General features: G+C 45.4%; 1 protein-coding gene and 1 long non-coding RNA gene across 3 annotated transcripts in view; one reads left to right on the top strand and one right to left on the bottom strand.

Annotated features, from left to right (window-relative positions):
- LOC138644942 (uncharacterized) overlaps positions 1-6,887 on the top strand; it is a 32,334-nt gene extending 25,447 nt beyond the window's left edge. Inside the window, exon 2 of the long non-coding RNA XR_011314691.1 lies at positions 6,604-6,887. This is a non-coding gene — a long non-coding RNA (uncharacterized lncRNA). The remainder of the gene's footprint in view (positions 1-6,603) is intronic.
- POLR3F (RNA polymerase III subunit F) overlaps positions 6,452-20,951 on the bottom strand; it is a 35,834-nt gene continuing 21,334 nt past the window's right edge. Inside the window, exons 6-10 of one of the 2 annotated variants that reach the window (XM_069733878.1) lie at positions 16,310-16,453; positions 15,377-15,484; positions 12,478-12,669; positions 8,268-8,391; positions 6,452-6,863 (exon numbers count right to left, since the gene is read on the bottom strand). In XM_069733878.1, coding sequence (XP_069589979.1) covers positions 8,314-8,391; positions 12,478-12,669; positions 15,377-15,484; positions 16,310-16,453 — 522 coding nt within the window. In that variant the 3' untranslated portion in view covers positions 6,452-6,863; positions 8,268-8,313. Of the gene's footprint in view, positions 6,864-7,997; positions 8,392-12,477; positions 12,670-15,376; positions 15,485-16,309; positions 16,454-20,951 lie in introns of those variants that run through there. The other variant, XM_069733877.1, reaches the window with a different exon arrangement.

Raw genomic sequence — 20,951 nt, 5'->3', positions numbered from 1 at the left:
CTTTTTGTCATCCCCTGCCTTTTCCAGCAACTCATCCAGCGTTGGACCAAAGAGATATTGTCCTTCACACGGAATGGTGCAGAGTTTAGTTCTGGACTGAACGTCACCTGACCAGCATTTTAACCATAAGGCTCTGCGAGCCGCGTTAGATAGTCCTGCCGCTCTAGCCGCCATTCTGACAGAGTCCACAGATGCGTCCGATAGGAACGCCGCAGCATTCTGAATTGTTGGTACAGCTTTCAGAATAGAATCTCTGGATGCACCGTCCTTAAGCTGGGACTCTAACTGATCTAGCCAGACCATTAATGACCTGGCTGTGCATGTTGCGGCCACGGCTGGTCTGAGGGATCCTGCCGCCATCTCCCAGGTACCTTTAAGGAAGATATCTGCCTTCCTGTCCAGAGGATCTTTGAGGGTCCCCATATCCTCAAAGGGTAATGAGGCTTTCTTTGACGCTTTTGCTACTGCCGCGTCCAACTTAGGGGCTTTATCCCACGTATCCACAACCGGATCATCAAAGGGATACCTGCGTTTTAAAGCTGGCGGTAAGGCCCCCTTTTTTTCCGGTTTTTTCCATTCTCGGAGGATCAAGTCCTGGATCTTCTCGTTTACCGGAAAAGATCTATGTTTTTTACGATCTAATTCACTAAACATCAACTCCTGTTTTGAGAGCTGTGATTTGGGTTCCTCTATACCCATCGTGCCTCTAACTGATTTGACCACTTTGTTAATCTTATCCAAGGGTAGACAAAATCGTCCAGACTCCTCATCCGATGAAGAGGAGAAAGGACTAGAGAGATAGGTACTTTCCTCTCTTTCCTCTTCCGAAGAATTAGAGTCCAGAGGGGTCCTATGCTTCGAGCCTTCCGCTTGGGATAGGGACCGTAATGATTCCCTTAGGGTACCGTCACACTATACGATTTACCTACGATCACGACCAGCGATATGACCTGGCCGTGATCGTAGGTAAATCGTAGTGTGGTCGCTGGGGAGCTGTCACACAGACAGCTCTCCAGCGACCAACGATGCCGAGGTCCCTGGGTAACCAGGGTAAACATCGGGTAACTAAGCGCAGGACCGCGCTTAGTTACCCGATGTTTACCCTGGTTACAAGTGTAAAACTAAAAAAAAAAAAAAAAACAGCACATACTTACATCTGGTGTCCGTCACGTCCCTTGCAGTCTCTGCTTCCCGCACTGTGACTGCCGGCCGTAAAGTGAAAGTGAAAGCACAGCCGCTGCTGTTATAGTGTGACGGTACCCTTACTTCCAGCCGGATCATTTCCTTTAAGTTTGCCGCACTCACGGACTCTTCTGCTACCTAGGGGAGGACAATATAGGTGATAACCACTATCTGACCTAAAGTCACTTCCACCCAACCACTCCTGTAGACCTCACCGTCTGTTGTATACAGGGGGCACATAACTTTTTAGAACAAGAGTCAGGTAAGGGGACTCCACAGAGGGCACACTCCTTATGTTTTGACTTGTCCATACTCTTCTTCCCCTGGAAAGAAAGTATAAGGGGCCCGCGTCACAGAGTGAACTTTCACGTAGATCACTTACCCGTGCGTCAAAGTCAAGTACCGGAATACGAGGGGGTTCTTTCCTAGTCGAAGCTCTGGATCCCTGCTCGGATGAGCTTTTACGACTGGGCTGGTCGCCTCTATCTTTCTGCTTGGGCTTCTGACGCACCGCGTCTGGCAGCTGCTGCTGCTGCTGCTCACCACCACTCTCCATGACGAATTGCGACCAAAAGCAGGGTTCTATCATTGTAACCCGCTTAAATCCCCCTTGGATCCGGTCAGCAGATGGGCCAGCGCTGTCCCTATTGGCCCCGGACACAGCAGGGAGGGCAGGAGGACTTGGGACGAACCGGCGTTCAGATGCGATGGGCGCCGCCATCTTGGACCGACCGCGCATGCGCAGACGTCCGGCGACCCGGAAGCGGCTACCAGCTCCGCCCCCCCACGTCACTGCACCGGGAAACGCTCCAGCACACGCTGAGACCGGTGCAGGACGCCGGGGATGGATCGGCAGCGCTCCGGGAGCTCACCCACACACCTGAGCCCGGCACCCGCAGCCACGCTGCACCACCAATGGGAGATACTTACCTGCGCCGACGCTGATGGAGGCAGGAAATCCTCCGGACTCCGCTCCCTGCTGCGAACGCCACCGCGTGCAATCCAGCAAGGACCACCGTGGCGTCTCCAGGGATCTCCGCACCGGCCGAGGTAGGAGACCCCCCGCTACCGTATTCGGCCGGCCGGCCTGGGCTCCTTCTGTAAGCACCCGTCCCTTCAGGAACAGGAAACCAACTGAGGCAAGGGAGAGGTGCCGCCCTTTTGTATCTGTAGGTTTCCTGTTCCTAATGGGCGGATCCCCTCTCTCGTCGTGCGGTCATGGGAGTCCGAGTAAAAACTTTTTTTTTCCCCACAAAAATGTTCTTTTAGCCTCAATTTTTTAATGTTCACATGGGCAACAGGATAAAATGTATCCTAAAATTTGTTGGACAATTTCTCCTGAGAACACCGATAGCTCATATGGGGGAGGGGGGTAAACCACTGTTTGGGCGCATGGCAGGGCTCGGAAGGGAAGGAGCGCCAGTTGACTTTTTGAATGGAAAATTAGCGCCAATCGTTAGCGGACACCATGTCGCGTATGGTAAGTATGTAGTGTATCTCAGGTTAGTGTGGTGTAGTATACACCACACACACACAACAACCTGACATACACTACAACACACACACACTAACCTGATGTACACTATACCACACCACACACCAATCTGACGTAGTGTATGTCAGGTTGGTGTGGTGTAGTGTACGTCAGGTTGGTGTGTGTGCGGTGTATGTCAGGCTGGTGTGGGCGAGTTCTGTAGGGGAATAATTATAGAGAAAAAGAAAATGACAAACGGCTTCTTCACAGGAGCGCCAAGCTGGTGCTAGGGGTGGTTAAAACGGAAGGGAAATGTCAGGATGTGTTTAATCCAAGGACGTGTGATGAATTCTGAAACATTCATTCAAACACAATCCAGGTTTGTCAGGACATGTTTTACATTGGAAACGAGTTTCCCTTCTTATCCCCCTTTTATAGCAAACCCGGCACCTTTTTTTTGGCTCTTCCCTCATGGGAAAAATGTTGCCCTGGCACCATAAGGGAAACGAGTTCCAGGGGTGCTGGGGCCCGCTCCTTCCTCGTCTCGAAACATCAGGGACTTTATCACCGCCTCCTGGAACTGAAGGAAGGTGTTGTTGGTCTGGCCTGCACATCTTGATATCATGTATGCGTTATACAGTGTCATTTGTACGATGTGCGCATCCAGTTTTTTTTACACCACACCTTCACCTTCCGCATGGCACTATAGGGCTGGGGGACTTCATCAGAAATATCAACTCCCCCCATGTGTTTGTTGTACCCCAGGGCACAGTTCGGTTTGTGGACCTGTGCTGGGGTACCTCGAAAGGTGGTGACCGTGGTACTGGGAGCCTGGATTGTTGTTAAGAAAAAGAGATCCCTTTTGTCTTTGAACTTGACCACAAGCATGTTGCCGCTACATTGGGCTCAGCTCTCACCCTTTGGGAGAGTCTGCTCAATTAGCAACAAAGGGAGACCCCATCTGGTTTCTGTGCACAGTACCTGAAGCTGTGGTAGCTCTGGCAGAGAGGGATTGAAAGAGTGGGATGCTTGTATAAAAGTTATCAACGTACAGATGGTAACCTTTATCAAGCAGTTGGTGGACCAACTCCCACACTATTTTCCCACTCCCCCCAGAGCAGGCGGACATTCTGGGGGCTAGATACTGCTGTCCTTCCCTTGGTAAACTCTAAAGCTGAGAGTGTACCCTGAGGTACTCTCACACAGCTTATAGATTTTTATCCCGTACCGTCTTGCTTTGTAGGTACTGACGGAACTAAAGCCTCCTTTTGAAGTGGATGAGGGAATCATCCACACAAATTTCCCTTTAGGGAATGTACACTTCAATAAACTTGTTGCTGAAGTGTTCGAGGACCGGACAAATTTTTATCAAAATTCGAATCATGGCGGGGAAGGCTGTCAGTATTGTCCCTAAAATGGAGAAACGTATGAATCGCCTCAAAACCTTTGAGAAACATAAGCATGCCAAATATTGGAGTTTGATATAAAATATCAGTACTCCAGTATTGGCAAATTTCCAGTTTCCTCACAATCCCCATGTGAAGGACCAGACCCAATATTTCATCATTTCTACTGAGTCAACGGGACTCCTAGTAGAAAACGATGAACTGGTGTTTTCGGCAAAAAAATTGAAAAAATTGCAGGGCGTACAAGTTTGTTTGCTCCACCATAAGACTGACAATTGACTCAGAGAAATAGACTTTGAAAAAGTCTATTTCCTTGAAGTTGGCAGTTTCAAACTGGATTCCTGATTGGGGAATGAAATCAGGAATCCGTGGAGCAAAATTTTCTGGGACAGGGGTCCAGACAGGGGCACTAGTGCTAGGTTGGGCGTGACTAGCACTAGGTTGGGGTTACTCACACTTGGCTGTGGGTCTTCTCCCCCGACCTCTGGCTCTTCCTCCCTTGGCTCCGGACGATTTCTCATCCTGCGACATCTTGTTGGTAAGTCTGTTTCTGGAGGAGGAAGAGTGGGAGGAAAAGAGAGAAGTGGGGTCCTATCCCTCACTATCAGTTTTGGAGGCAATAATGGCATATGCCTCCTCAGCTGAGCACACCCTTTGTGACTGGGATGAGTGGGACATTGTGTGTGTGCCTGTGTAAAAAAAAAAAAAAAAAAAAAGCTAAACTTTATTATAGTGTGCGTGTGTATGTGCGAGTGCTTGGTGAAACTTTCCACTGCAGGAGGGGGCTGTCTGGTGCGGGGGAGGGGGTGGGCTGGAGGGGGCTTTAGAGATTCAGCAGCGGATGGAGATGTAGCTTGGAGCAGGGGGGGGGGTGATCAGGGGGGCAGGTGGTGATCAGTGGGGCGGGGGGGAAGGGTTGATCACCGGGGGCAGAGGAGATGCAGCAGCAGATGGAGATGGAGCCGGCAGCAGCGGGGGGGTGGGGGGGTTAGGGAGTGATTACCGGGTGCAGGAGGGGGGGGGGGGGAGGGGGGGAGACAGGTGGGGGCTGAAGAAATGCAGCAGCTGGGTGGGTGATCAGGGGGTGATCACCGGGCCAGGGAAAGGAGGTCGGGGGGATGGAATCAGGCGGCGTTGAGCGGAAGGCAGCAGAGGGGAGTACCAGATGGAAGCAGCAGTAATAGTGGTCAGTCGGTGGCAGGGCAGCAAGCGGGCACCTTGCTCTTCAGCTTCCACGGACGGGATGAAGCTAAAGAGTGATGCAGCCATAGTTTACTCCACATCTGATTGGACAGATAGAGTCACATGGACGCTGGCTCCAATCAGATCTGTGGGGGGGGGGGGGGGGGGTTTGACAAAAGTCCCCAGAAGCAATAGTAGCCATGGATGGGGGGGTGGGGGCAAGTACAGATCATCCTGTACCTGCAGGTCGGGTGACATTTCAGTGACCCCGGTCACCCGACCCACAGGAACGTGATCCCTCCATGACGCCACATAGGCATCACAGGTCGGATTGGCACCGACTTTCATGACGCCTACGTGGCTTCACAGGGTGGGTAACCAATAAGCTGAAATTACTTCTGCTCAATATTGTTAACTGTTATAATTATCACTTAATATTGAGCAGAATTAAGTATACTGACATCATCAATATACATTATGAAACTGCATACTGCCCCATATCTACTGTTAGGGTTCCCACATAACCTCCTATATACAGCATGTGGCCCACATAGCCTGTTATATACAGTATGAGCCCCCCACATAGCCTACTATATACAGCATGTGACCCACAGAGCCTATTATATACAGCGAGTCCCACTCAGTCGCACTTTATACAGTGTGAGCCACCCAAATATTCTTCTATATACATACAAATATCCCATACACATGGAAAAAAACCCACGCATACTCCTCTCGCTCCCGTTCCCCTGGCGCTCTGCTCCTGTGCACTGAGAATCAGCAGTAGTGTGATGAAATGACATCATCGCGCTTGCTGTCTCACAGGCTGATTGGTGGCAGAAGGAACCAGCAGCCCCGTCCTCGACCAATGTATTCACCACTGTCTGCTGCAGATAGCGAGGGCACGGTGCGGTCCGTGGGCCAGTTTCAACCCTTCGGGTTTCTCAGTCCGCGGACCGGACTGCAACAGCCAGAGGGCTGCAGTTTGCCCAGGTCTGATCTATAAGACCGTGTAAAATCTATAAAATGAATTAAAAGGGAATCTGACAGCTAACACATGCTGCCCGTTCCACGGTAATTAGTTGGGTGGTTGTCTGTGTGTTTATAGCCCAATAGATGGGAATAAGCGTTCTTACAAAGGGTTGTCGATTATTGGCTTATCAAAATGAGCCATAACACTCTGAAAAAAATAATCCAAATGAGTTAGTTCACAGGAATAAAAGATTTACTCTAAATTGTAAGTAAGCCATTTGTCAATTGTGAACAACTATCATATTCCCTCAGGTTATTTCAGTCGTCCTTGGCAATGGGAAAATATTAACTCAAACTGTCACCATATTATCCACTTTGTTTCCACAGATGATCCATTCCTTCCTTGGCACGAGCAGCAGACGGTTGCTGATAATTTGGGTGCCGAGTGACCCAAGTACACAGACCGCGGACACTTTCAGAATACGGAGCTTTATGACCTTCTTGAGGCTACAAGAAAACTTATTCCGTCTCCGGTGTAAACACGACTCTGCACTGTCCATCCGGCTTTTCCTTGCTGAGTATTAACATGTCCTGTCCCGATTTGGAACATTGTCATGCAACTACTTTTCCCTCATCTGTTACACATCCTGTAAATAAATCAAATTAATGAACATGTTACTGTATTGCCTCAAATTTTATTTTTTTTGTAACAGTTACCTTAACATTTGTTGCATTCTGTTACTGTGTACCATCTGATAAGACTGTAGAGGCCCTATCAATGGAAGGAACAAATATATATTTTTGGCTGTTTAAACCTTCTCAACCCATTATTATTAATCGCCGATGCATCTGAATTGTAGACAGGAGCGTGTGCCTGGACTATATGGAGATTCAGTAGTGTGAACAGAGCCTAAGGTTCCACTATGACAGGCCGGTAATTGGCAAAAAATGTTTCCCATCAGATTTGCTAAACAGGCTGTCAAGCACCCGGCACACGAATGGTTGGATGATTTGATGGTTCATGTTGTCAATAAGATCATTATTCTTGGCAGCACATCGTCCTGTGTAAACAGATGTGCTGCTGATAACTACGATATTCTATGTTCAGTATGCATGGAGTAAGGCTAGACCTATCTAAACAAGCCATTAACACCAACTAGTGGTGGTCTAACAGCCGCAGTGGGCTAAAAGTACCGTAAGGTCAGATCCCCACATCCGAATGTCACAGTCTGTGTACAGACAGTTATAGAAATGGCCGTGTGTTTCCTGACTTGAGCTTGAGAGCCTCATAGATAGTTATTGACTTTCGCATTTGATTCAGAAGACTTTTGGCCGGTCCATGCATTGCAGTCCATACTCAGACTGTGAAAAACAGTGCGACTCTGGCCTTACAGTAGCTGCCCTGATTCTTCTGACAGTGCGTCCATTGGGGAGCTTCCATAGATCCATGTCATCAAAGAGAGATGAAGTCACAGCCCACAATGATGTCCCCATGGTAATGATTGACTGGAGCACAACAATGGACAAGACATTGTTGGGAACATTAGGATGTTTGTTTATGCCATGAAACCCATGGTCTGGATGGGACTTGGGGCATAATACAGATGCTAAAGTGCATCACCATAGGACAACCTGACAGATGCTTTCAATTCCATAACAACCTACAGCATTCCAAGATGAAACATCTAAAAAAAAAATATGGTGACCGGTAACTCTGGAAGGATCGTAAATAGGTCTTAACATTTACTTAAAGAGCCTAATTAAGGAGACTTAGACAGCGAACATATAATGCCAATTTATTATTACTTATTTAACAAGAAATTACATGTATCCGCTTTCCAAATAAAAGTTAAGGAATATTTTGAGATATTTTCTTCCCATGTTTACATTGTAACAATCCAAATATGAATGAAGAATGGAATGACAAATAAAACCGCATTGCTCTTTTAATGAAGAATTCAGGATAAAGGTCTCAGCAAATACCAAATATAATAAAATATTAAAATAAATATATTTCGCAGAGTCTGTCCAGTCAGTGTTGATTCTTTTACCTTGGCCAGCGTGCAGAATACAGCTAGATTTCATAAGTAGGCTTCGTTAATATTCCAGCCACTCTGTCATGTATATACAATTAGATGGTGATATTTCACCACCTTCGTGACAATCATGAAACACCTAAAAGAAAAAAAAACAGCTTTTAATTAAAGTAGCTTGAGAGATGTTTTTATTCATGTTTATTAACCCTGCTGTTCTGTTCGGGTCATAGTGACCCGAACAGACTTTTTGCGGCACTGTAGATTTTTTTCTGTAAGTCTCTAAAACTTGAGACTCCTTGACTTTTCCTCATTTGGGGGGGACCTACCTATGAGTATTTTTTTTTTTTTCGTTTACTTTTTGCTACACACAAAAAGTTGCACTTGTTGTGTTCGGGTCATAGTGACCAGACATCGTTTTTTACAGCTGTGAGGCCATATTTTCAGTGAAATAAAGGAGTTATAACCTCAGTTGGGTCTATTTATTGCATCTACTATTGTATATCAATTGATTTATTTCCTAAATTATTTCAATGGGGTCGTACACGCGCTCTACCGGGGGTATGCATTGATATCTGCGCACCAAAAATAATCAATATAAAGCCATTTTTATGGTGCGCAGATCTCAATGCATACCCCCGGTAGAGCGCGTGTACGACCCCATTGAAATAATTTAGGAAATAAATCAATTGATATACAATAGTAGATGCAATAAATAGACCCAACTGAGGTTATAACTCCTTTATTTCACTGAAAATATGGCCTCACAGCTGTAAAAAAACGATGTCGGGTCACAATGACCCGAACACAACAAGTGTAACTTTGTGTGTAGCAAAAAGTAAACGAAAAAAAAAAAAAAAAAAATACTCATAGGTAGGTCCCCCCAGTCTATTCTAAAATGTAGAGTGCATCGGAGAGATCACTAGGTGTGCACTACACGTGTATATTATGCGCAGAACGGACTGCTCAGAACGCGCTGTCTAAGACGTTTTTTTTTGTAAAGCTGAGCTGTAAAGTCTTGCAAATAATTTTTTTTTGCTAAGTAAGTCTGTCTTCCTGGCTTATCTGCTTGTTTTCAGAAGGGTTCTTATCTTCTCTGCTCTTATCAGTACACATATGCTAGCCCAGACATGTTACCTTTCAGTTTCTTTGGAGAGCAGCTGTGTACATACCTCTGTTCACTGGTACAGTCACTGGTTAGGCCTTATATTGAGAACAGAAAAGTTACACCAAGAACAGAAGCAGCAGCAGGCCTGGTACAAAGCACCCATCAACATGCCCAGGACAGTGAAGCCATGTCCTCCACAAGCGCTTCTACCCCCATGGCCTCTTCCGGCATCAAAAGAAAAAGATGCAGCTATTGCCCTTCTACTTGTGACAACAAGACGAGTATAACAGGTTCTGGCTGTAAAACATTTCTATGCAAAAATCATGTGTATTGTTTTTCATGCAAGAATCCGTAAATTTATATGATCATGTAAATATATTCACACTGTAATGTTTATTATCTTTAATTTTTTTCACTAACATGTTCACAAACAGTCTAGTAAGCAAAAAGTATAAAAAAAATGGAGTTAGAGTGTCTAAAATCAAGGTTTAATAAGCCCGGGTCATAGTGACCCGGAACACTACAAGTGTATAGTAAATGCGAACAAAACAGCAGGGTTAAAGGGGTATTCACTGGATAGGTGATTGGGGACTCATATTGCATGTTCTCCTCTGGCCAGAAGACTCCAAACTGGAGAAGCTGAATGCGTGCCAATAGGAAAAATCCTAAAGTCTATACCAAAAAGTAGAAGAGGACAATAAAGATAACTCTGTGCTGCGCTCAGCTTTAAAAGGTCACTATACACATTAGATGGCTGTTGCGTCAGATCATCTTGGCCAGTTCACCCATATACCTGAGCACTCCTACAACCAACGACTGCTTATCTCCTGGAGATATTATCAACAGAAATTGGATTGTCGGATTGATGATCTCACGACAAACTGTCCAGGGCTCCCACATACATTACTGTCAACCGAACCAGTCAGTATCCGTGGATTCGGCTCATATTAATGTGTATGGGGGTTTATGTCAGTGTGGTAGAATTGAATGAAGCAACAGGGCTACCATTTGTGTCGCCCATCCGAAATCTTGTGGGCAGAAGAAAACAGAGGACACAGTAACTTGTTCTAGTGATCAGTGGGGGTCCCAACACGGATCTGCCTTATAAGTTGGATTGGTCCTCAGACCGTAGAGCGTCTCGATGAAATTGCAAATTCTGCATGACCTTGTTACTCCCCTGTCCCTACCAATATGCCATTATTACGGAAGATTCAAGGGTTTTGCCTAGATATTTGAACTATGCAGTGAGTGAAAATCCCTACAGTAGTTTTAAGGAGCATCTGTCTTGAAGATAATTCTGTCCTATCCGTGAACAGCCTGAAAACTGAAAAAAATAAACATTTAGTATTGCCACATTTATAAAGGCCTGATCTATCAAAATAGAAAATAAATTAACCTGAACAGTAAATGCCATAAAGAAAATAAAATCTAGATGCCAGAATTGTTGCTGCTTCCCCCTCCCCCCCCCAAAAAAAAAAAAAAACCTGTCACCTGTACCCCAAAATAATATTGATGAAAATATCAGCTCACCACACAAAAAACAAGCCCTCATACAGCCCTATCGATGAAGACGTTTTCCAATGTTTATTTTTCATCATGAAAAACTTCACTTGTTTGGTATCACCATAATTGTACAGACACGGAGAATCATGTTGCCAGATCATTTTTTCTGCACAATAAAAAGACGCACTGACAAGATCTATACTAATTGTAAGTAGGGGTGTTACAGAAGTATTGGAGATCACACTAAATAAAGGAAAAAAACAACACAAAATATTTTCTAATGTTTGTGCACATTGTTTTTATTAATCAACCAAATCGATGTTCCATAATCAAAACCTAATTAGAAATATATACATCTCAGATACCAAATCATATGGAGTACAGATGCTACTCTCTTTCATGAATTGGATTCGTTAGGTCACACAATGTTGATTCGCTTTTACCTTTCTATTTAGACACAGGAAAGATATATATCTTGGTACCGTGTTAGCCAGTGGATAGAAAAATATTTAGAATTGAGAGTCCTCAGTAAAAAGTATCAACTACTTCTATTTATTCATTCTTAGGGTATGTGCACACGTCCGGATTTCTTGCGGAAATTTTCTGCAAGAAATCCGCATTTTTTTTCCGTTTTTTTTTAGCATTCTGCAAGCATAATTAGCTTGCAGAATGCTAAAGATTTCCAAGCGATCTGTAGCATCGCTTGGAAAACTGACTGACAGGTTGGTCACACTTGTCAAACATAGTGTTTGACAAGTGTGACCAACTTTTTACTATAGATGCTGCCTATGCCGCATCAATAGTAAAAGATAGAATGTTTAAAAATAATAACAAAAATTAAAAAAATGGTTATACTTACCTGCAGACAGCCGATCTCCTCGGCGGCGTCCGTTCCTATAGATGGTTTGTGTGTGAAGGACCTTCGATGACGTCGCGGCTTGTGATTGGTCGTGTGAGCGGTCACATGAGCGGTCACGCGACCAATCACAAGACCGCGACGTCATCGCAGGTCCTTCACACAGACCATCTAAAGGAACGGAACCGGCAGCATGCACTGGAGAGGCGGGAACACTCCTGGGACCATCAGAGGGTGAGTATATCACTATTTTTTATTTTAATTCTTTTTTTTTTACCAATTATATGGTGCCCAGTCCGTGGAGGAGAGTCTCCTCTCCTCCACCCTGGGTACCAACCGCACATAATCTGCTTACTTCCCGCATGGTGTGCATAGCCCCATGCGGAAAGTATGCAGATCAATGCACTCCTAGGTGTGCGGAATCCCCGCAATTCCGCATAGTTAATGAACATGTTGCTTTTTTTTCCGTGATGCGATTTTGTCGCGGAAAAAAATGCAACATTTGAACAAAAAATGCGGAATACCCTGCAAATAGGAGGCATATGTTAGCGTTTTTTTCGCGTTTTTATCACGTTTTTGTAGCGAAAAAACACACGAAAAATCCTGAACGTGTGCACATGGCCTTATAGCTGTTTTACTGAAATAAAAAGTTATGGCTCTTGGTAGTTGTAAAAGAAAAAAAACAAAAAAGTGATAAAATTAGAACGGCGGGAGACAGAAAGGGGTTAACATTCAACAATCTGGTGGTGATGTTCACTTACCGGACATAAACCGCAAGGCGTACGTACTAAGCCTGCTGGCTGGATGATTGGGTTCACTGCTCTATAAAGCTTCATCTGTCCATCCACACAGCCCACTGTTCCCTCCTTAGCAGCAATTATGGTCATCTCCACCTTCCCGTCATAAATTAATGTGTTCAAGATCGTTTCTATGTCTTCCATTGATAGTTCAACCTAACCCAGAAAGACAATTTCTCATAAGAATAAAAAAGACAAGCTGATCTCATGTAAAACACGATCTATGAAACTATGTAATACATATTATTGATGAAGATCAGTTTGGTACAGAAAAAATCTCGGCGGGACTACGGGGAATTTCACTCACCCTTAGCCGACATAACTCTGTATTCATCAAAAGCCGCGTATGTGAGGAAAGATATAAGTGTCGTCCACTGCTATTGATGGCTTATCTGCACTTACACTGAAAGATTATTGTAGATGAGAGTTCTTAACAACAATGGTTTCACAATAATTTTTCAGAGTTAACAGACTGCAGACCAATTGGTGAACGGGTAAAACACTTGTTTCATCTGGTCAAAGTGATCTTTTCTACAGCACAAAATATCCTCGATCTTGGCAGCGCATCATCACTGTGTAGGCAGGACTCAACTGCCCAGAATTGTGACAGCTGTACTGCCATGTGCCCGTGTAAACAGCTATTAACCAATCACTTATCAGTAAATGTTAATCTATGGTTGTCTTGCATCAATGGTCAGCCCGAGTAAACAGACCCCTATTCTTAAGGTACCGTTACACTAAACGATTTACCAACGATCACGACCAGCGATACGACCTGACCGTGATCGTTGGCAAGTCGTTGTGTGGTCGCTGGAGAGCTGTCACACAGACAGCTCTCTCCAGCGACCAACGATACAGGGAACAACTTCGGCATCGTTGAAACTGTCTTCAACGATGCCGAAGTCCCCGGGTAATCATTGGGTTACTAAGTGTAGGGCCGCGCTTAGTAACCCAATATTTACCCTGGTTACCATTGTAAAAGTAAAAAACAAAAAAAAACAAAAAAAACACTACATACTTACATTCCGATGTCTGTCACGTCCCCCGGCGTCAGCTTCACTGCACTGTGTAAGCGCCGGCCGTAAAGCAGAGCGGTGACGTCACCGCTGTGCTCTGCTTTACGGCCGGCCGGCGCTGACAGTGCAGGGAAGCTGACGCCGGGGGACGTGACAGGCACAGGAATGTGAGTATGTAGTGTTTTTTTTTTTTTTAACTTTTACAATGGTAACCAGGTTACATATCGGGTTACTAAGCGCGGCACTGCGCTTAGTAACCCGATATTTACCCTGGTTACAGGTGAACACATCGCTAAATCGGCGTCACACACGCCGATCTAGCGATGACAGCGGGGTGATCAGCGACCAAAAAAAGGTCCTGATCATTCCCCACGACCAACGATCTCCCAGCAGGGGCCTGATCGTTGGTCGCTGTCACACAAAGATATCGTTAGCGGGATCGTTGTTACATCACAAAAAGCGTGACGTTGCCACGATATTGTTAACAAAATCGTTATGTGTGAAGGTACCTTTAGAATAGGTTATCAACATCAGATCGCTAGAGGACGACACCCGTCCCTGAGCTGCTGTTATATTTTCAGGCCACGGCCAGATACAAACAATGAGTGGAGCTGAACAGCTCAGCTCTGCACACAGCCTAATGTCCATTCTTTGGTACTGCACCTTATTTCCCATTCAGATGAATGGGAGCGGTATAATAATAATAACAACAACAACAACATATTCCACAGCGCTTTACAGTTTGCACACATTATCATTGCTGTCCCCGATGGGGCTCACAATCTAAATTCCCTGTCAGTATGTCTTTGGAGTGTGGGAGGAAACCGGAGAACCCGGAGGAAACCCACGCAAACACGGGGAGAACATACAAACTCCTTGCAGATGTTGTCCAAGGTGGGATTAGAACCCAGGACTCCAGAGCGGCAAGGCTACAATGCTAACCACTGCGCCACCGTGCTGCCCTGTAAGGAGTAGCGCTGTTCTGGCTCCGTGCATGGTTTACATTTAGCCACAGCAGCAGATAATGGACCATATAAAGTGTCACCTCCTATTAACACAACTCTTTTAAGGCTATGTTCGCATGTCCAGTAATCATCCGTTAGAAGGGATCTAGCAACAAACATTCCATTGACAAAGTTGTGCAGACAGAACTTTTTGTACAGTTAAAAAAAAAAAAAAAAAAAACATTTCAACTGGAACCATTTCTTTAACATTGACGTCTATGGAAAACGTATCTGTTAAAGTCTCATGTTTTCTTCCATTTCAAACTGATCCAGTTAGCAAAAAGCGGATTCTTGTCAAATGTAAAATGCATGTCTATTTAATGGATCCGTTTTCCATAAACGTCAATGTTAAAAAAACAAATCCAAGTTTAAAGCAGTTTTTGTAACCAAACAAAAAAGTTCTGTCTACACAACTTTTTTTTATCAATGGATTGCTGCTGGACATGTGAACTTAGCCCAAGGTGGATTTCACATGTCCAGTGATAAACAGTTTGAAGCGGATCCAGTGATCAAACAAAAAAAAAAAAAAAACTAATCAGTTTGAAACTGATGAAAAACTGATCCGTTCACACTGACTACAATAATAGAATTAACTGATCCAGCAGCAATTACCGGTAGTTTTTTTTTTTTTTTAGCTGGACAAAAAAAAAAAAAAAAAACGGAGGCAAAACATTTTGGTCTGACTAAGAAAACAAATAAAGTCCATGAATGAAATAAAACTTACCATTGAAGTCTATGGAAAACAGAGCCATTAATAAATAGCGCCGCTTTGTTCCTCGAACTCGATCAGTTTGAAACTAAACGATTGCTGGAGAGGAACTCTGCCTTCATCGCGATTCTTACCTTGCTAATGCCAAGTTCACAGATATACTTCCAAACTTCATGTGAGGAGGCAAATGAGCTGTTCCTCTGGATCATGGGGTTCTGCTTACTGTCTCTGGCCGCTTCTGCCTGTCACAAGCAATGGAGAACAAGTTTTCATGTTCAGATCAAACACAAAAGTGATAATGGCATCCTGTAGATCAGGAGTGGGGAATATTTTTTCTACCAAGGGCCATTTGGATATTTATACCATCCTTCGGGGCCGTACAAACTCTGCCCACAAAGCACATCCTTACTCTGGCACTGGTGTCAGGATGTAATCTTTCATTGCATGCCCTTCAGTGTTCAGTAGTGAACACTACATGTGTGTGCTAAAAGAGCAAGAAGAAATTAATGAGCTGGTGGCAATCAAAATACACCTTCCTGCCCAAGAATGGGGTCCCTGAGAATCTGCTCAGGGGCCTGATAAAATAAATCATAAATGGCCCTGGGGCCTGAAGTTCACCACCCCTGCTGTAGATTATTATTATAGTCTCATTAATTTGTACTGTATTAAACTAACAATAGGATTTAAAGGCCTGATGCATATTAAAGGGATGTTGTGGCTTTTGTAGTTATCCCTCCTATACATGAAGACCTAGGATGATCATCAATTACTTGTTTTTTTGCTTATTTCATTACTTGCACTTGTTTTATTCAAATTAAAAAAAAAATAAAAATATTTCCAACATTCCTGAAGTTGATAACCACGGCACCTACATTTTTGCAGAGGAGCTGAGGTCTGTATGTGGCCCCTCTCTTTTTGTAATGCATGGGTCCTTGTCAGTCAGCAGTGGGAGTAAGAACCACTAAAGGTTTGTCACCAGTCCTTTTATCACAAACAATAACTATGTATTGAAAAGCTAAAAATGACGTACAACATGTATTTAGCCCTCATAATTAAAAGTGAATCACCTTGGTTTGCAAGAATTTAAAACATTGTTGATTTAATACTTCTACAAATTCGGATTCAAAGTCTTGATCACTATACCATGCTCCGCCAGTCACTGAGCGGTCAGGTTGTACATTATACAGCATGTACACCTTCTTTTTGGAAGCCTGAAGAAGAGCAAGAACACAATTAATTACAATGTAAAAGATCATCCTTGATTGTCCAAACATCTTAATTTTGATACCTTAATATATATCTGTTATTCCTCCTGTTTACTCTCCATGAAACGAAACTTTGTACCTTGCAGTTCCACTGTTATTCCTTTGGAACATTTAGCAATAGATTGACCATTGGGTGTGATCTTCATCCTCATTAAAATAAAGGTAGTACCCAACTTATGAACATCCAACTTGCGTAAATCTTCAGTTGTAAATGTCAGAGGTTATATAAAAAAAAAAAAAAAAAAAAAAAAAAACACCCCTTACCTCACAGCTAACCTTTCCAGCCACCATCCAGACCTCTTTTTTTCTCTGTCCCACGTTGCATCTCCATCGGACACGACTTCAGTCATCTTCCAAGCCAGAGCTCACTGCAGGACAATAAGATCGCATCGTCATTGCAACCTTATTACACACACACAGTGAGCTTTGGCCTAGACACGTCCAGAAGTCGTGGCCTATAGTGAAAAGAGATATGCAGCGATCAACAGAAAAAAAAAAAAGGACCAGAGGGCAGCGAGGCGGCTCGAGATGCAAGTATTAGTTTGAAAAATAAAATAATAATTCACTCCTGTGGCCTCTCCGTCCGGGCTTTTTCTTTCTGCCACATCTCCAAGACTTCCAACCACATCCATGCTCTGGAGGTAACTGCGCATCATAAGGTAGCAATGCTGACGACATGACTTTCTGACTTCTAGTAATCTCTGGGGCCTGGACATGGTGAGAAGTCCTGGCCTATAGGGAAAAGGCAGGAGATGTGGAATACAACGGTGGAAAGAAGGACTAGATGGCAAGCCGCAAGGCTGTTGGAGGACCAGATGGCGAGAGGCGAGCAGCAAGGCTGTTGGAGGACCAGATGGCGAGAGGCGAGCAGCAAGGCTGTTGGAGAACCAGATGGCGAGAGGCGAGCAGCAAGGCTGGTGGAGGACCAGATGGTGAGTAACGAGGCTGGTGGAGGACCAGATGGTGAGTAACGAGGCTGGTGGAGGACCAGATGGTGAGTAACGAGGCTGGTGGAGGACCAGATGGTGAGTAACGAGGCTGGTGGAGGACCAGATGGTGAGTAACGAGGCTGGTGGAGGACCAGATGGTGAGTAACGAGGCTGGTGGAGGACCAGATGGTGAGTAACGAGGCTGGTGGAGGACCAGATGGTGAGTAACGAGGCTGGTGGAGGACCAGATGGTGAGTAACGAGGCTGGTGGAGGACCAGATGGTGAGTAACGAAGCTGGTGGAGGACCAGATGGTGAGTAACGAGGCTGGTGGAGGACCAGATGGTGAGTAACGAGGCTGGTGGAGGACCAGATGGTGAGTAACGAGGCTGGTGGAGGACCAGATGGTGAGTAACGAGGCTGGTGGAGGACCAGATGGTGAGTAACGAGGCTGGTGGAGGACCAGATGGTGAGTAACGAGGCTGGTGGAGGACCAGATGGTGAGTAACGAGGCTGGTGGAGGACCAGATGGTGAGTAACGAGGCTGGTGGAGGACCAGATGGTGAGTAACGAAGCTGGTGGAGGACCAGATGGTGAGTGACGAGGCTGGTGGAGGACCAGATGGTGAGTAACGAGGCTGGTGGAGGACCAGATGGTGAGTAACGAGGCTAGTGGAGGACCAAATGGCGAGTCATAATACTGTTGGAGGACCAGACAGCGAGTAGCGAGGCTGTTGAAGGACCAGATGGCAAGTAGCGAGGCTGTTGGAGGACCAGATGGCGAGTTCAGAGCAGTGAGGCTTTTGGAGCACTCAGCGGTGCAGTGAAGCAATTATAAATTATTTTTCCCCTCACCATATTCTAACTCACATACATATTTCATGTTACAAACAAACCTATATGCTGGAACAAGTCGGTAAACCAGGGGAATGGTGACATGTTTCTAATATACTTTTCCTCGGATTGTTCCACTCCTGGTTTTGACCTACAAATACTGATGTAAAATACTGACCAGATACTCAACGTGTGGGATTGGATAGTGACAGACTATGTGGAGACAGCTGAAAACACCCAGGAGTCAATTTCTTCATACATTTTCAGGAGGAATAACAGAAACAGCACAATACAATTCTAATGCTCCATAATTGTTACTTCAGAAATAAAATAAATTCTAGTAAATATTTGTAAGTCCTTTTTAAAAAGGGATTTTAGATGGTGCTACAAGAAAAAAAAAAATAGATATTGTTGTTTTACAAACTGTATGGTTTGACATTAAGTTACTGCGGCCAGTTGTAGTTTTACCCACGCCTACAGTGGACAAACAGAAAAAAAAAATGTATGAAGTCCTGTTAAAAGAGCCAGATTTTTGTCATATAAAAAAAAAAAAATCAGACCAAAAAGAATAATTTCAGAACTTTTTCCCGTCTGTAATATCACCCATAATCTCTACAAATCCATTGAGAAAAACTATAATTATTTTGAGAGGAAAAACAGGATTTTTGGTTGCTTACCGTAAAATCTGTTTCTTCGAGCCTCCATTGGGGTATACAGGAACCATGGGTGTATGCTGCTGCCACTAGGAGACTGACACTATGCAAATAAAAAAAGTTAGCTCCTCCTCTGCAGTGTACACCCCACTGACTGGCATTATACTCTTCAGTTAGTGAGAAAGCAGTAGGAGATAAATAACGAGTTTGAAAAACCATAACCACAAACTTGAGAACTGTAAACGTGAGAACAGTCATAGAACATAAAACAACAGAAACTGAGAAACATTGGGAGGGTGCTGTGTCCCCCAATGGAGGCTCCAAGAAACAGATTTTACGGTAAGCAACCAAAAATCCTGTTTTCTTTATCGCCTCTCATTGGAGGACACATGAACTATGGGACGTCCCAAAGCAGTCCCTAGGGCGGGAAAAACAGACTTCCATCAGGTCAAAGGACTCACCACTGCCGCCTGCAAGATCCTTCTGCCTAGGCTGGCGTCCGCCGAAGCGTAGGTATGGACCTCGTAAAATTTGGCGAATATGTGGATGGAAGACCAAGTTGCCGCTTTGCAAAGCTGTAGGGCGGAAGCCCTGTGATGCACCGCCCAGGAGGCGCCGACTGCCCGGGTAGAGTGGGCCTTGATCCCAGGAGGGGGCACTCTGTTCTTGCCCGGCCTCCAGAATTGCCGTTCTGATCCAGCGAGCAATAGTCGCCTTAGAAGCCAGTTGGCCTCTGCACGTGCCATCGGGAATGACGAAAAAAAGAATCGGTCTTCCGGAAAGTGGACGTTCTATCCAGGTAGATCCTCACTGCCCTGACGAGGTCCAGCTTGTTCAACGATCGCTCCAGAGGATGAGTCGGAGCTGGACAAAAGGAAGGTAGAATGATGTACTCGTTGAGGTGGAAGGTGGAAACCACCTTAGGAAGGAAGGAAGGCGGAGGCCTGAGGACCACCTTGTCCTGGTTAATGACCAAGAACGGAGGCCGGCAAGACAGGGCGGCCAACTCAGAAACGCAGCGGATAGACGTGATGGCCACAAGAAAGGCCACCTTTCAAGATAGAACTGACAGGGGAATCTCCCTGAGAGGCTCAAAGGGGGAACCCCTCAGAACGTCCAGTACAATGTTTAAATCCCATGAATCCACCGGGGCCCTATACGGAGGGACAGCATGGGCTGCTCCTTGAAGGAAGGTCTTAACCTGAGGCCGAGAAGCTAAAGTCTTCTGGAAAAGGATGGAAAGCACAGAAACCTGGCCCTTTAGGGAACTTCGAGCAAGGCCTGAATCCAGTCCTGCCTGAAGGAAGGCCAAGATAGAAGGCAGGGAAAAGGACATAGATGAAACGCGGTTGGACTCACACCAACGGAAGTAAGCCTTCCAGGTACGATAGTAGATCCTGGAAGACGAAGGCTTCCAAGCCTGGATCATGGTGAGAATCACCCGGTCCGAAAAGCCGGACACTCTTAGAACTGCGGTCTCCACAGCCACGCCGTTAAGCTGAGTGACCGAGAATTCGGGTGGCAGATTGGACCCTGAGACAGATCAGGCCTGTCTGGAAGGCGCCAGGGGGCGTCCGCGAGAAGGTTGACGAGCTCTGCGAACCAAGCTCTCCTAGGCCAATCCGGGGCGATCAGAATGACCGGCACCCCTTCCGCTTTGATCTTTTTCAACAGTTTGGGAAGTAATGGAAGGGGTGGGAACAGGTAGGGTAGCGCGAACTGTGACCAAGGAATGGCCAGAGCGTCGACGTCCACTGCAAGAGGGTCGCGAGACCTGGAGACGAACTGCGGGACCTTCCTGTTCATTCGAGACGCCGAGAGGTCCACGTCCGGAGTCCCCCATCGAAGACAAATCTCATGGAAGACCTCCTGATGCAAGGACCATTCCCCTGCCGCGAGGCCCTCATGGCTGAGAAAGTCGGCGGCCCAATTGTCCACGTCGGGGATATGCACTGCGGATATCACCGGAACCATTGCCTCTGCCCAGAGGAGGATCTTGGATACCTCGGCCAGGGCCAAGGAGCTCCGAG

The sequence above is a fragment of the Ranitomeya imitator genome, chromosome 7 (assembly GCF_032444005.1).
Source record: "Ranitomeya imitator isolate aRanImi1 chromosome 7, aRanImi1.pri, whole genome shotgun sequence".
Lineage (NCBI taxonomy): Eukaryota > Metazoa > Chordata > Amphibia > Anura > Dendrobatidae > Ranitomeya > Ranitomeya imitator.
The sequence above is the reverse complement of the archived record's forward strand: the minus strand, read 5'-3'. Positions and strand labels throughout refer to the sequence as shown.